At 47.0% G+C, this 14,356-nt stretch overlaps 1 protein-coding gene and 1 long non-coding RNA gene across 2 annotated transcripts; both read left to right on the top strand.

Annotated features, from left to right (window-relative positions):
- The first annotated feature begins 563 nt into the window (after window positions 1-563).
- On the top strand, window positions 564-11,705 carry PA2G4 (proliferation-associated 2G4). Its single transcript, XM_085322334.1, has 12 exons — window positions 564-712; window positions 1,336-1,441; window positions 1,649-1,718; window positions 2,922-3,014; window positions 4,260-4,323; window positions 6,046-6,124; window positions 7,249-7,327; window positions 7,634-7,767; window positions 8,419-8,513; window positions 9,026-9,153; window positions 9,880-9,933; window positions 10,259-11,705. The coding sequence occupies exons 1-12, from the start codon at window positions 658-660 to the stop codon at window positions 10,322-10,324; spliced, it is 1,023 nt and encodes a 340-aa protein (XP_085178460.1). The 5' UTR covers window positions 564-657; the 3' UTR covers window positions 10,325-11,705.
- Window positions 11,706-12,643: 938 nt separating this feature from the next.
- On the top strand, window positions 12,644-14,311 carry LOC146585778 (uncharacterized). Its single transcript, XR_014897931.1, has 3 exons — window positions 12,644-12,793; window positions 13,768-13,790; window positions 14,079-14,311. It is a non-coding gene; the product is annotated as an uncharacterized LOC146585778 (long non-coding RNA).
- Window positions 14,312-14,356: the final 45 nt, after the last annotated feature.

The following is a 14,356-nucleotide window of genomic DNA, read 5'->3' on the forward strand; positions in this document are numbered from 1 at the left end:
AGGAGGAGCGGGTGGGTTACCTTTAAAATGCTCCTCTGCAGAGGTTACTGTAACTGGCCTTGCTATGCTAGTTCTGTGCTGTTGCCAGCTCTTGAGCAAAGCAGTCTTTCCACTGATCTGTATGTTATGGTCCTGTACATCCACAACAGTGCCCCTTGCTCTTTTGATGTGCTGTGTATTTTGTTTCCTGAGTAATTTTCAAACCTGTTTCTGTAGCTCTGACTTCTCTGGAAAGAATGTGGGAGAGAGGTGTTTCTGCTTGGCTTCTTTGTTTGAGACCTGCAAGCGTACAGACAGGTGTCTGAAACTGCAGCACTTCAGCTCTGCAGGTCTCAATGTGTGTTCGTTCGCTCGTGCTTTCTGTGAAAATATCCCTGGAAAGTCAGTTCTTAAAAACCAAATAAAAATTGCAATGGGATTTCTATACACCCATGGTTCCTTGCTGAAAAGCTGAGCCAAGTCCCTTTTTAGAAAACAAATAGATGCTTTTCTTTTTTATCGTGGTGCTGTGTGATTAGTCTTGCTGATAGTTTTAAGGATGTCTGTTGTTAACGTACTTCAACAGCATTGTGTTTGAATTAAGGGGTCCTGCGTGCGGTGGTTGAAGCGGCAAACTCTGGAGCATCAGTTCTCTGCTTGTGTGAAAAGGGAGATGCCATGATCATGGAAGAGACTGGCAAAATTTTCAAGAAGGAAAAAGAAATGAAAAAAGGTGAGCCTGTTCCAAAGAAACTTCTTCAATATGAAGATTTTTTTTTTGACCTGTTGTGTTGCTGGGTGGTTGGTGTGAATGGGTAGCAGCAGAGAGAGCACAGTTCTGTGCTATTTTTTGTAAGAAATACTTTACCATTCCTAGAAAACCAGTTTTGACCCAAATCGTCCTGCATGCCCTGTTCATAAGCATCACTGATCAGCCTGAGCTTCCCATTTTGATTTACCTGATCATTCATATTGAAATGGGACTTAATTTGGACAATGATGTCCTCCCTTCAGAAAGACCTGCTGTATGATTATGGAAATTGTGTGATGCTTGAATGTGTCACTGAAAGAACTGTAATTTGTGTTCTGGAGACTTAAAGTCCTTTTTACAGGTGTCTCACTGCCTTGGATATATTTCTTTGATGGTTGCCTGGGCAAAAAGAAGGCCAGTGTAGGAGCATACCGCAAGCTAGATTTCTTATGGCTTTTTGGCTAGAGACTTAGGTAATGGGGCATTTTACATTGCTTAAAAACTAAATCATACATGACAAAACTACAGTGGCAGGGTTGCTGTCTGTGCCTGTGCAGTGTGTGAGATTGCAAGACTTCATGGAATGTTTCTTTTTCCCTTTATAGGTATTGCCTTCCCAACGAGTATATCGGTAAATAACTGTGTCTGTCACTTTTCCCCCTTGAAGAGTGACCAAGATTACATCCTCAAAGATGGAGACTTGGTCAAAATGTAAGCATCTTGATTACATTTCTCGTGAGGTTGCTGTAAGCATCAGGGCTTCACTCATTAGTACTGCTTGGTGTGTTAAATACTTCATTGGCTTGACTAATTACTGAAGTGTTTGAAACATGCCTGACTCTTCTAATACTTCTAGAAGTCACCCAAGTTTCCTGAATTGTGAGACTCCACCTGTAATTAACTCTCTTTGTATTGCAGTGACTTGGGAGTCCACGTTGATGGTTTCATAGCTAATGTAGCACACAGTTTTGTCATAGATGCATCAAAGGTAAGTTTTTTGAAGGAATTGCATATGTCTTGCAGCTGCCATTTTCAATGCAATCTAAAGACAATATTAAAAAGCTGATGTTTAGGTGCATCTGATTCCAGAAGGCAGCGGTGTAGAGCATCACAAAAGTTTCTACCCAGTTTTACAAAGGCTTCTGAGCTCTGGTGTCAAAACAGTGTCAAGAAGAAAACAGTCTGTTTTTTAAAAGTTATTCAGTCATCTGGAAAATGTGGGATGGCACACTGTTTCAACATGTACAGTTTTGCAAGGTTACAAATAGTCTGAAACAAACCAAGTGTGAGCTGAGCTGCAATGAGTTATTTGCATTTAGTGCCTTTTGTGCAAATGGAGGTGAAGCTTGGCTGTGGGGCAGACTGGGCAGACTGGTTTTGCTGCCCCCTCTGCTGGCCGAGGCATGTGGAGCCAAGCGCACTGCACTGCTCCAGGGAGTCACTGCCCTCAGCTTTGCAGCTCTGAGTTCAGGGATGATTTGTTTCTTAAGCCCCAAATCTAGTCTCTGCTGCCTGCCTTTTTTGTCTGAATATTCCAGGTACGGGCTTGTAAGTGGCTTTGTTCCTCTGGGGCTGATGGCAGCATGCAGCCCCTGGCAGGTATTTGCCAGGACACCACCATGGCATGTGTGGTTAGTGCTCCAGCCATTCAGTCAAGTCATCTTTTTTTGGAAATGACACTAAGCTGCACTCATGAGATTAGCTGCAGGAATTACTGTTATAAGATGTGTGTAAAGTTTTCATGTAAGTTTGGGACAAAGTTTCAGTCTTGAGGATGTCAGCTGTGGTCTTGGGAATGGTTTTTTTCCTGTGGCTGTGCCAGGGTGTCTTGATGGGGAGAAGACAGGGAAAAAAAATTGAAATCTATTGAAATCTCTCCAGTCCATCTTTTTGGCTACACAAGAATCGCTTCTCTTTTCAGTCTTTAACAGGGACAGGCTTGTACAGAGATTTTTTTTTTTTTATGATGAAACTTGTAAGACAGAACCTCTTTGGTTGTAGTATGTACTCATCTGCTCTTTAGGCAGAGCAGAGCCCAGTGACAGAGCTGTGAAGCCTGAAGTCCTTCCACCTTTGATCTGGATCTCCCACTCTGCAGGAGTGTTCGGGTAGAAGGATTACCTCCATCTCTAGGCAGTCAGAACAGCATTCTTGCTAATAACWGGGAAACTTTATTTTTCTGTTTTTCCAGGAAAACCCTGTGTCAGGTCGTAAAGCTGATGTCATCAAGGCAGCTCATCTCTGTGCTGAAGCTGCTCTGCGCTTGGTAAAGCCTGGAAACCAGGTGAGAGGCTGATATTTGTGAGTATGTATCTAGGCACAAGTCCTGMAGCTCAAATACAGACACTGCATTTGCCATGTGGTCACTTCATGTGTAGAAATAAAAGTCTGTGACCTTGCCTGGGAAGAATTGTTCAGCTATGTGGGGAATCTGGAAGCAGCTGCCCACAGACAGCTGAGCCACTTCTGGGGTGAGCAATGGACCACTGGCACAGGTGGTGGTGACTCTTCCTGTCAGCAGTTCTGGCTTCACAGCAACATCTAAGCTCTTGCTTGTGTAAAGTTGGCTTTGCAGAGAGGCATTAATGCTTCCACGTGCTGGTCCCTTTCTCCCTGAAAAAAGCTGAGCACACACAGTAAATTTAAAATGTTGGGAGTCATGACAGCTTTATCCTGCGATTCCAGGCTCCTTCAGGAAGGAACAGGTGAGCTTTGCCAGCAGGGTGGTGGCTGACTTCTCAGCTTGAGATTCATTTGGCAAAAGACACAGACGGCAGCAGGGCCTGTGATACTTGCTGTTACGGCTATTTGTGAAACAAACAGAAAATTTTTTGCATCCCTCTGAACTCATTCACTGTCAGAGTCCTGCAATTCGTCCAGAAAGGAGATCTGCTGGACAAGGTCAATAAAAACAAGCTATAATGTGGCCGATTGTCTGTTTGAGGGCTCTTATGGACTCATCTGCAGAGGGTGATGGTGTTTCCCTTGTAGGGGCCTTCTGTCATCAAGAGAAAACAGAAAGCTCAGCTGGAAGTACCACGTTTGCAGGTTAAAGATGGCAAAGACCCTTGGTAAAATTTGATTTTCCATCTTGCAGTGCCTGGATGCCCACTACATACATAGCTCTTGGAAAACACTTCCTGGCAGTGACTTCAAACTTTCTTCTGAATCCTCCTAACAGTACTCCCTTAAATCTCTCACTTGCATCTCTCCCTTGTTTGGTGCTCAGACTCCTAAGCAGTTGTAGGCGTTCTCCTTTGTCACTGTGTTACTATTCCAAACATGCTTGTGTTGCTCTGAGTTTCTGGGTGCAATACAGGAAGGCTGAGTTAACCTCATGTTATGTGTCATTTTTTGTTGATATAGGGTTAGAAATGAAAGGCTGATACTATTTTTCTGGAGATATTGGAGCACTGCTCAGTTAGAAAGCTTGCTGGTTTTATCACAAAACAATGTCAAGTTAAAAAACTATTGTGCTTCTGGCTTGAATGTTATATCCTTAATGTATTTTTGTGTGTTCTTCATCTAGAACACGCAAGTGACAGACGCTTGGAACAAAATAGCCCACTCGTTTCACTGCACACCAATTGAAGGTAAGGATTTGGGAGCAGCTGATTCAGAGGTAGCGAATGTTCTAATTACATACTAAATCCCAACCTGCCTTACTCGAATTCTGGAGAACATTTAATGGCTGTGAGTCCTAGACATTCCATCTTTAAATATAGCAACCTTTCCTAAAACTTCCCTTCAAAACTCTCTAGATTTTTCTGCTTCCATTGTTTTTCAGTTTTTAAAAATGCATTAATCCAATAACAATAGACTTAGGCTGTGGTGGCTAGTAGGTAGTATCTGGACCTGTGGACTTCCCTTTGATCTTGGACAAATCGCTTCGTCCTTTGCTTCATACTTGGCCACTTGTAGTTAAAATCCCCGTAAWGAAAAATAGAAAAGAGCTTGCTGGTAACATAGCAGCCTTTCCTAAAAGATACTTTAGATGTGCAGGGTATTTAATATCCTTCCTTACCAGAAACTGATTCATGTTTTCTTCATAGTGTTGATAGCAGGGGAGCAAGAAGACACTGGAATAGTTTCTTATAGAAATAAGACCATTGGGTTTTTGTTTGGGAGGTGACATGAGAGTTTAGCTTGACTCTTGATTTATGCAGTTGCTTTTCTCATAGTCGGTAACATCACTGTCAAATAGTTCTTTCAGGCATAATTAAATTGGTCCGTTATTAGTTAAATTTCCTGACATGCTATAAAGCTGGCTTGCTCTCTTTGCTTGCTTTAGCCCAGTCTTGGAACATCAGTTCCCTAGTCCTTGTGTGGGATGGCTTTGTGGGTCTTCTCAATGCTTTACTCCTTTCTCTGTGAAAAAAACATGGCACCAGCCGCAGTGAGGAGGCGGCTGCTCACACTGTCAAGGGAGTTTAAGCAGCCACTGTTTTGGAAACAGTCAAGTGCCGTAATTATCTAGGCACTGGCAGCAGCATAAGGACCCAGTTCATGAAAACAAACGAAGCTGTTGGCTGCTGGGGTTGTGCTTTCCTTTCCCGCCAGCAGCAGCCATCCTTCCTGAATGGAGACATGTGACCTTCCTTGCTGGGACTGGTGGCTTGGGAAGTGGAACCCGAATGGCTGCGTGTTCCTTTTCCTAGACTTGAAATTGAAGGTGAACTGCAATGTAGAAGGGATGAGTGAATGAAGCCCTTAAAATACGCTTCGAGTGCTATACAAAATACAGACTTAGACAATCCAGGAAGAACTAGAAGTTTCCATTAACTTGACATTTGACATCCCTAGAGATGCCCAGGAATGCATGGCTTAAGGACTTCAGCAATCTCTGATGTCCCAGAGTGTAGAAGCTTTCCTCACTCCCCCCTCTCCCCACCCTCCAAAAAAAAAAAAAAAAGTAAAGCCTATGCTGTGCAAGTATAGGGTGTTAGGTATGTACTTGTGGGCTCACCTGCAATCCATTATAATCTAGTCTGGTAAGATAGCTTTATTGAGAAGTGGAAGTACTAAAAGGGCTCTGCTTCTGGCTGCACCTCCAGCAGAAATTTCTACCTCCTCTTTGGAGAGGAAGCAGTTGCTGAAGTCAGAGTGGGCCTTAGAAAGCTCAGTATCATCACTAATGCGCTTGGAAATTTGTGACTGAAGAAAGTTAGAGAAATGTTAACACCAAASACAGTTTGCTTTACTGTTTTTGCTCTTGCTGAAGGCTGGAATCCTGGGCCCTAGAGTGCTAATAACATAAGTCACTATGTAGCTGATTTGCAGCTTAGAGGTGTTAATGGATTCTCTTATTGCGGCAGGGATGCTGTCACACCAGCTGAAACAGCATGTGATTGATGGAGAGAAAACAATCATCCAGAACCCTACAGACCAGCAAAAGTGAGCATCATCTCTGGGGCTGCCTCTTTCAACAGCGATTGGGAGGGGTGGGACTAGATGCTGAACGATGGTTCTGCTTCTCGCTTCTTTGTGATGTCCRGTGGGGGATGCAACAGGTACGTTTGCATGTAGTGTCTGACTATCACTGCAGTAGGAGAATGTAACAAGGGGAAAGATTGCTCTCTTCCTGACCTCCTCTTGAAGTCTGGTGTGACCCAGTATGTCAGATTTTGTAGCCCTGTATCTTCTTGTCCATTCTATGTGGATGTGAATTTGGTTCTGTGTTTAGGGCTTGCTCTGAGAAAGAAAGGCTGAAAGTCCCCGACATCTCTACTCCTTGCTGTCACCTGCAAATGTTCTTGGTTTCTGTCCAGTTTCTCGAAGGAGTCTCCATCGCTGAATTACAGTCTGTGGCCTTGGAGGCTGCCAGCAAAATAACCAACTGTTGCTAGTTGTAGCAGTGGATGCTAATTCACCAGGAACTGTGCCAAGGCCTATCGTTTGTCTCACAGAAACTGCCAGGAGCACGCTGGATGGTGATTGCTGTCAATAGCATCTCAGGATGATTTTGAACTAATGAGCTGGATATGTCATTCCGTTCTGTTCCAGCAGCCCTTCTCTTTCAGGGATGCAGTCAGTGTTGGGTYTCAAGCTGAGTATCTAGAGCTCAGTGGCTTTAAAACCAGCGCTTTGATTGTAACTTCTGAGACATAGTGATGTTCTCTGGTATTGTATCATGTGTAATGGGGCTCTTGGCCTGCCTAGGACATGGCCACAAGTTCAGAGAGATGGTGTTGAATGTCTAAGAGACCTTTTGGCCTTCAGCGTGGATGGAGCTACTTGTTATGGGCAGGAAGAGTACGGGCTTATAACTGTTTTTCTCTTGCCAATCTGTCACTGATCTACTCTAATGCCTGACATATAAATCTTCAACTTCTGTATCTTCTGTGCCAGCTTGTGCTCTTCTGGTCAGAGACCTGGTCACTTTGTAGAGCACCGTGTATGTGCTTGTGGACTTCTCTGGTAAACCCAGTGTGGGTTTGCTTGATGTATCAGTGACTGTGTAGAAGGTTTTGTCTTCTCTGTTTACCATTCTTTGGCTTACTAAACTTTTTTTCCTCCAGGAAGGACCACGAAAAAGCAGAATTTGAGGTCCATGAAGTTTACGCTGTTGATGTTCTTGTCAGCACTGGAGAGGGAAAGGTGAGTGCAGTGCTTCTTGGCCTGCTTTTACTCTGCACATGGTCAAGGTGGACATGTTTCAAAATAGTCATCAGTAGATAGTGCTAACAGGCAAATCTTTTTGGGTGCGAATTCCAGCTGTTGCATGGGATAGCTGCATCTTCTTGCGGGTAGCCTTTTCCATCTAAAAACCTAAGGCTTTTATGGTGTCACTATAGAAAGTGCTTTGCAGATGTAAATGTTCTAGCACGTGAACGCAATCAGCTAATCTGACTGAGAAAGTGCTGTGCTGCTTTTCTTGTGTCTCAGCCTTATTTGCACTTTTAGGCAAAGGATGCTGGACAGAGAACTACAATTTACAAAAGGGACCCCTCCAAACAGTATGGCTTGAAGATGAAAACCTCCCGTGCCTTTTTCAGTGAGGTGGAGAGGCGCTTTGATACTATGCCATTTACTCTCAGGTATTTGCCCTTATTCATTATCTCTCCACGTGTTCAGAGCTGGATGCTTTGCCTGAGCTTCTTTACCATGCTGACAGCAAAAACGACTTGCTTTGTTGTTTTGTCACAGAAGTGGAGGTAGCCTTTCCTGCTTTATGTTGGGATGTGCTGTATTTGAACCTAGGAATGGGTGGAGAAAGCATGTTATGGGCTTAAGCAGGAATCCTAGGCAGAGTCTGAGTATTAGAGAATCTCCTGTGCYGCCATGTGTGGTGCGTGGGGAGCCTGAAATTATGGTTAAAGGAAGGAGAGGAGTGAAAGCAATGTCAGAGTGCAGCATAAAGAGGGAGGCAGTTCCAGCCAATTTCTGTCTGATGTACTCTCATGATAAAGAAACAATGCTCTGTTGACAGGCCCTTCTTACCCTTTAGCCCRCTTGCCTTTTTCCAGTCTCTGAAGGTAGTAGTTCACCTAGCTTTCATGTTTGCGGAACAGTTGCCTGCTTTAGCCATCCACTTAGTCATTGCAAAACAATAAAGTTGGGGTGAGGGGGACAGAAATGAAAAATCTCTAGGCTGATGGCAGAGACAATTTAAAAATCTGCAGGATGGTATCCAGTAGATGAGCTCAGAAAAGGGCCTGAGCTTGAGTTTGACTCTTTCTCCTCCACAGGGCATTTGAGGATGAGAAAAAGGCCAGGATGGGGGTGGTGGAATGCGCCAAACATGAGCTGCTYCAGCCTTTCAATGTCCTTTATGAAAAGGAAGGTGAGTGCTGGCCATGGGAGGATTGAGAACTGGATGTGGAAGGATGTTTAGCAGGCAACCAATAGTCACTTCCRGGATTCTGATAAGAACAGTGCTGACTCTCACTGTACAAATATCCGGACATGCGCATCAAATTTGCTTTAAAGGCCATGAAGTTTATCCTCCAAGACAGTTTACCCATTGGCTTCTGAATCTTATTGGGAATTGTTCCAGTGACAAGATGAAAGTGTTCTTGGAGTAATTTCCCAGGCAGAAAGAGCGCTTCATTAAGTTTCTCTGGCTTGCTTACAGAGTAGGCTGGAAAGATTTTAGGGGGTGRCACATAGGGAAATGCTTTGTCTTGGTCAGGGTGGGTTTAAGAAGTTTCTGCAGGATGATTTTTAGCAGTGATGTTAYTGAAATGGCATAGGAATTGAAACAACTTCTGGTTGGAAACATCTGCCCAAGTACCTAATGGATGAGATCTGTCAGAGTGGAACTATGGTGTGGTAACATCAGTTTCTGCTTTGCAGGAGAGTTTGTTGCACAGTTCAAATTCACAGTGCTTTTAATGCCCAACGGTCCTATGAGGATAACCAGTGGCCCCTTTGAGCCAGAGCTCTACAAGTCAGAGTTTGAAGTGCAAGATGGAGAACTGAAGGTTGGTTTAAAAAAATATATAYAGCATGTTAGGTGGGTCGCTGTCTTTGCACCCCTTGGAATGCAAATGGGAAGCAAAATCTGGGAGACTGCTGGAAAGCTGTATGAGGTGTGGGTTTAAAAAGGGGAAGGACAGCTAGTCCTAGTCTGTTCTCTTCTGAGCACCTCAAAGCAGGAACAAAAGCTTTGAGTAAGATGCTGCAAACCAAGCCTCTGGACCAGGGTGGGGATGATCTCGGATGGAATTTGTGATAAAGAAGGTGCAGGTATTCAAAAAGCGGGACGGTTCTGAAGGCAAAGGGGAAGCAGCAGCAGCTGTTTGCAGACAGGTTACTTTAATGCACAAGAAAGCAGCAGTAGCGCTCGGTCGGCCGTTCATGACCCTGCAGCGCTGCAATCTGCAGCACAAGCAAGAATGTGCTTTACACCAGGTTGGGCCCTTGTTTTCTGCATCAAACACAAGCTTTACAAGCTTTACCTGCTTGACAATGATACCCAGCCCTTTTCTACAAGTAGTTGATAAATCTCAACAGCTGGCCCCAAGGCCTCATACCTCTGCAAAGTGCGAGGCTGCGGCATTCCCYGTCTATCACTATGCATGTTAGGATTTACTGCTGTTCCTTCAGTGGCTGGCAATGCAGATTTTGCTTTAAAGACRTTTCCCTTTACCTTCTGTCAAAAGAAGACATTGGCTTTCTAGCTGCTTATGTTTCCTTCCTGTCTCTAGGCACTTCTACAAAGTTCTGCAAGCCGGAAGACCCAGAAAAAGAAGAAAAAGAAGGTAATTTGGCCACATTTTTGTGGGGATTAAAAAGACAACATATCTGGCAATCAGCATCGCCCAAACTTTATCCAAGCCCTGCATGGTCACATTTTAAGTTTGCCTCCCAGGCCATCTTAGTACAACATTTAAAGAATATCATGATACTCCTTTGCCCAGGAAGCAGCAGTCCTGTGAGAAGGGACGTCCYTCTGAAAAGGCTTGTTGGGTGGGCTCTGTCAAACTTGCTGACAGCATTGTGGCCTTGTGTGCTCTGCATCTGCACTTTGCCTGCATTACTGAGCGATGCCCTGTTCTGACAGTCGTTGCGGATTTGTCTCCACAGGCCTCTAAGAACGCAGAGAATGCCACCACAGGAGAAACAGCGGAAGAGAATGAAGCTGGCGACTGAACAGCTCCCTCCATGTAGCACCCAATTCACACACACTTGCCCCTTTTCTCCCCCAAAACAGAAACGAAATAATCTAGCGCTGTTTCTTTTACGACCAAACAACAAACAGTCTGGACTTCCCACTGACTACAACCAGCTCCTATTGACTTTGCCATTGAGGGAGAATTCCCTCAGCCACTTCAGACTACTTAAAAAAAGAAAACAGAAAAATGAAATCAGGAGTAAAAGCTAGTCTATATCCACTCTTTCTAACCTTTTGTACTACTCATACTTGTTAAAGAGGTGAACAACTAAGCCGTTCTTGGTGAGAGAGGGAGTTTAGAGAGCTGCCTGCTTTCTTCTTCCTACTCCTYCCTTTTTTTTAATTTCTCCCTTTACAGATTTTCAGGGGTGGGGGGGAACAGCTGATTAAACCTGAGAAAGTGACCCGTGTTTAGTGATATGGTACTCATGGACGGTGTAAGGTAATCTGCCTCAGCACTATCTCAGCTCCTCCCCGTCCATGTAGACATTCTCTCACTGTAACTGTTATCTTGGAGCAGAAGACTTCTTGCTCTTTCTTTTAGCCTCTAGATTGTACATTTAAAATTGGGAAAAGTCGTATCAAATTTTATGTCCCCTATGAGACTGTAGACTGTTCTGTCTACTGCRTTCTGTCTGAGCGTTGCTTTACACATAAACGCTCTATTTTTTTAATATGCCGCTCTGATAAGCCTGTTTTTTGACAGTCCGACGTGTATGGAAGCACACTATTGAAGTCAGCATTCCCTGTGCAAAAGCTCTGCTGCAGGGCAAGAGGCAGGCGAGCTGACCACCCCTGTGTAATGCCCACCGCTTGGCAGTATGTAATTTCCTGGTATCCTGGGGAGTTTATTCTTCYCTGTGGCTGGTTTCTATGGCCCCTGAATGTTCCACTCTTACGTGCATTGGATCTCTCAAAAGAATATCCTCTTTGCACATGCTCCTCTCATTGGTGAAATCAACTAGAGAAATGCTACAGCAGTTGTCAGACTTGGACTACAGTTCATCCAGGGGTATCGCTCTTAAGTTTCTTCTTTTTTCTTTTTTTTTTTTTTTTTTTTTTTTTTTTTTATTTTTTTTTTTATCAGAAAAACAGATCGAATTTTATGTATTTGAATGTGAGGGTTCTTCCTTTGCTGATATCCTCTGACCAGGTCTATGGTTATCCACCTTCTGTAGCTAAATTTGGGGAAAGCTTCTTGCCTCTAAAAATGCCCTTTCAGACAGCTCTCGTGCTTCTCCACAGGCCAAGTGCTTCCTTGCCAACATCTGGGTTTTAAAACCTAAACTCAAAACATGCAAATATTACCAAAGTTTAAGTCAATAAAAGAAAATAAAYGATGTGATTTTTTTTTCTGAATTTTTCCATCTCTGTCTGCAAACTGTCTGCTCCTATTTTCTGTCCTATCCAGCTCTTCTGCGGGGCCCTTGGGCAGGTGGATAAAAGCAGATACGCTGCGGGGAATACCCTGAATGGATGCAGGGTAGCTACCCATCAAACACTGAAGCCAGAGACAGGAGGGCTCCTGTCCAAATCACTGGTGTAGTTTAGGCAGCTCCTAAATGTTAACCATGAACCTAAGGGGAAAAAAAAAACTTGTTCCCAAAGAGGAACATTTTAGCATTTATAAGCAATATACTGTCTTCTGTAGAAGAAAGGCAGAGCTAATCTTTCTCATAGTCCACAATACAGATTTATAAACCACTAAGACTTGCTGGAGGTTTATTTAATTTTCTATTTTTACTTTTWAAAAAAATTGTACCTCTTGATACAAGCAACAAAAATGCAGTTGTTAAAAGTTTGAAAAGCGAGAACTCCCAAGAAGCACTCTGTAACTGACTTTTTCCAAATAAAATTGACTAGTGACATCTCTGTTTGGACAGAAAAGCGGGTCTGCTGTTTTGGGGTGCTGTGTGGTACTTCGGGGGTGTGTTGSCTGCGCGGGTGCTGCGCGTAGCGGCGATTTTATCCCCTTCCCGACTTCGCTCCCTGAGGGGGACGAAATGAGGGGGCTGCCCGGAGGCAGCCTCAGGTTGCGGCCCTGAGCTGTGCCCTTGCTTCGGGAGGGCGGCGAGGCGGGAGCGAAGGGCTTCGGGGCGCCGCTCTGAGGTGGGGCGCAGGGGGAGGCCTCCTCCCCGGGGAGGGCTGCAAAATGGCAGCCAGCTCGGACTACATCTCCCGTGATGCCCCGGGAAGCGGGGCGGACTACAGCTCCCGCCGTGCCCCGCGCGGCGGGGGCGTGCCCGCCCCGTGACGCGCCGCSCGTCCCCGCGCTGCTCTATAAATAGGCCCGGGCGGGCCGCGCGCGCCTCTCTCTCTCGGCCGTTGCCGCCGCCATCTTGCGGGCGCTCGGTGTCCGCCTCCATCCGCCTCCATCCGCCGCCCGCGCCGCCGCCCGCCCGCGCGCGGACTGAGCGCGGCGCCCCCGCGCCGCTATGAGGGCCAAGGTGAGCGGCGGGGGGCGGCCGGAGGCTGGGAGGGGGCCGACCTCCCCCCTCCCCCCCGCTTCCCTAGCGACGGCTCGGCCTGGCGCTGCGTGTGGGGAGGCGACGGCGTGGCCGGGAGAGCCGCAGGGCCGGGCGAGAGCCCTGGGCACACCGGGCCGGGGGGCTGTGGTGTGTGGGGGGGGGCTCCCTGGGTGCAGTGGGGCGTGGAGGGGGTATTTGGGGGTAGGGGCATCCCTGGGTGCAGTGGGGTGTGGAGGGGGTATTTGGGGGTAGGGGCATCCCTGGGTGCAGTGGGACATGGAGGGGGGTATTTGGGGTACGGGCTCCCTGGGTGCAGTGGGATGTGGAGGGGGTGTTTGGGGGTAGGGGCATCCCTGGGTGCAGTGGGACATGGAGGGGGGTATTTGGGGTACGGGCTCCCTGGGTGCAGTGGGATGTGGAGGGGGTGTTTGGGGGTAGGGGGTCCCTGGATGCAGTGGGATGTGGAGGGGGTATTTGGGGGTAGGGGCATCCCTGGGTGCAGTGGGACATGGAGGGGGGTATTTGGGGTACGGGCTCCCTGGGTGCAGTGGGATGTGGAGGGGGTGTTTGGGGGTAGGGGGTCCCTGGATGCAGTGGGATGTGGAGGGAGTGTTTGGGGGGGCTCCCTGGATGCACTGGTCTGTAGTCACTGGGGAGGGGAGGTGTGTCTCTGGGAATAATGTTTAAATTTTTTATTCTTGGCCCTTAGATCTCCCCTGATATTAAAGACTGAGAAAGCCTCAAAAGTTGCTCAGTGCCATAAGTCAGAAGATGTACAGACTATTGTTATTCTRGGGAAGGAGGGATCTGTGGGAGCAGTGGGCAGAGGAGCAAGACTGTTTTTGGGGCCCTGCTCTTGGCCCCACATTGGGGGGTCTGCCCAGCTGGGACACCCCACCACAGGCGTGACACTGAAGCCCTAACCTCGTTCTTCTCCATTTTCYTTCCTCTAGTGGCGAAAGAAGCGTATGCGCAGGTACGTGGGGATGGTGGCCTCCCTCGCTGGGGCTTTGAACCCATCTTATCTCTTGGGAGCGCTGGTTGAGGACCCCCCTCGCTGCCAGGAGTATCAAGGGGAGCTGCCGCCTGAGCTTGAATCTCGTGGCACGTGAAAAGCTTAAAGCGCCCTGACTCCTGTGGTGCAGCCCGGCCGGAGCAGTGCCCTGCAGCCGTGCTCCTCCCTCGCTCCAAGTGCGGCTTTGGCAGCCCGGGGGAGCGAGCCCCTGGGGCTGTCATGGTGTGTGAGCAACGCTTTCTTTCCCAGGCTGAAGCGCAAGAGAAGGAAGATGAGGCAGAGGTCCAAGTAGGCGCTTTGGTAGCGCTGCCGCGGCAGCTGCAGAGCGGAGTAGCCCTGGGACGCGGGGCGGCGCCCGTCCCTGCTGGTGCCGCGGGACATCGGCGTGGCCGGGTGGCCCCAGCCCGGGTGTTCTGGACTGGTTCCTGTCTTTGCAGCTGCGTGCTGCCCCTGTACCACAAATAAAGCCTGGTTCGGTGGCAGCTTGTGTTGCGTCTCTGGGGTCGCAGTCGGGATAAACCTGGTGC

Source organism: Rhea americana, unplaced genomic scaffold, assembly GCF_003343005.1.
Source record: "Rhea americana isolate MKP2758 unplaced genomic scaffold, rheAme1 scaffold_764, whole genome shotgun sequence".
NCBI lineage: Eukaryota > Metazoa > Chordata > Aves > Rheiformes > Rheidae > Rhea > Rhea americana.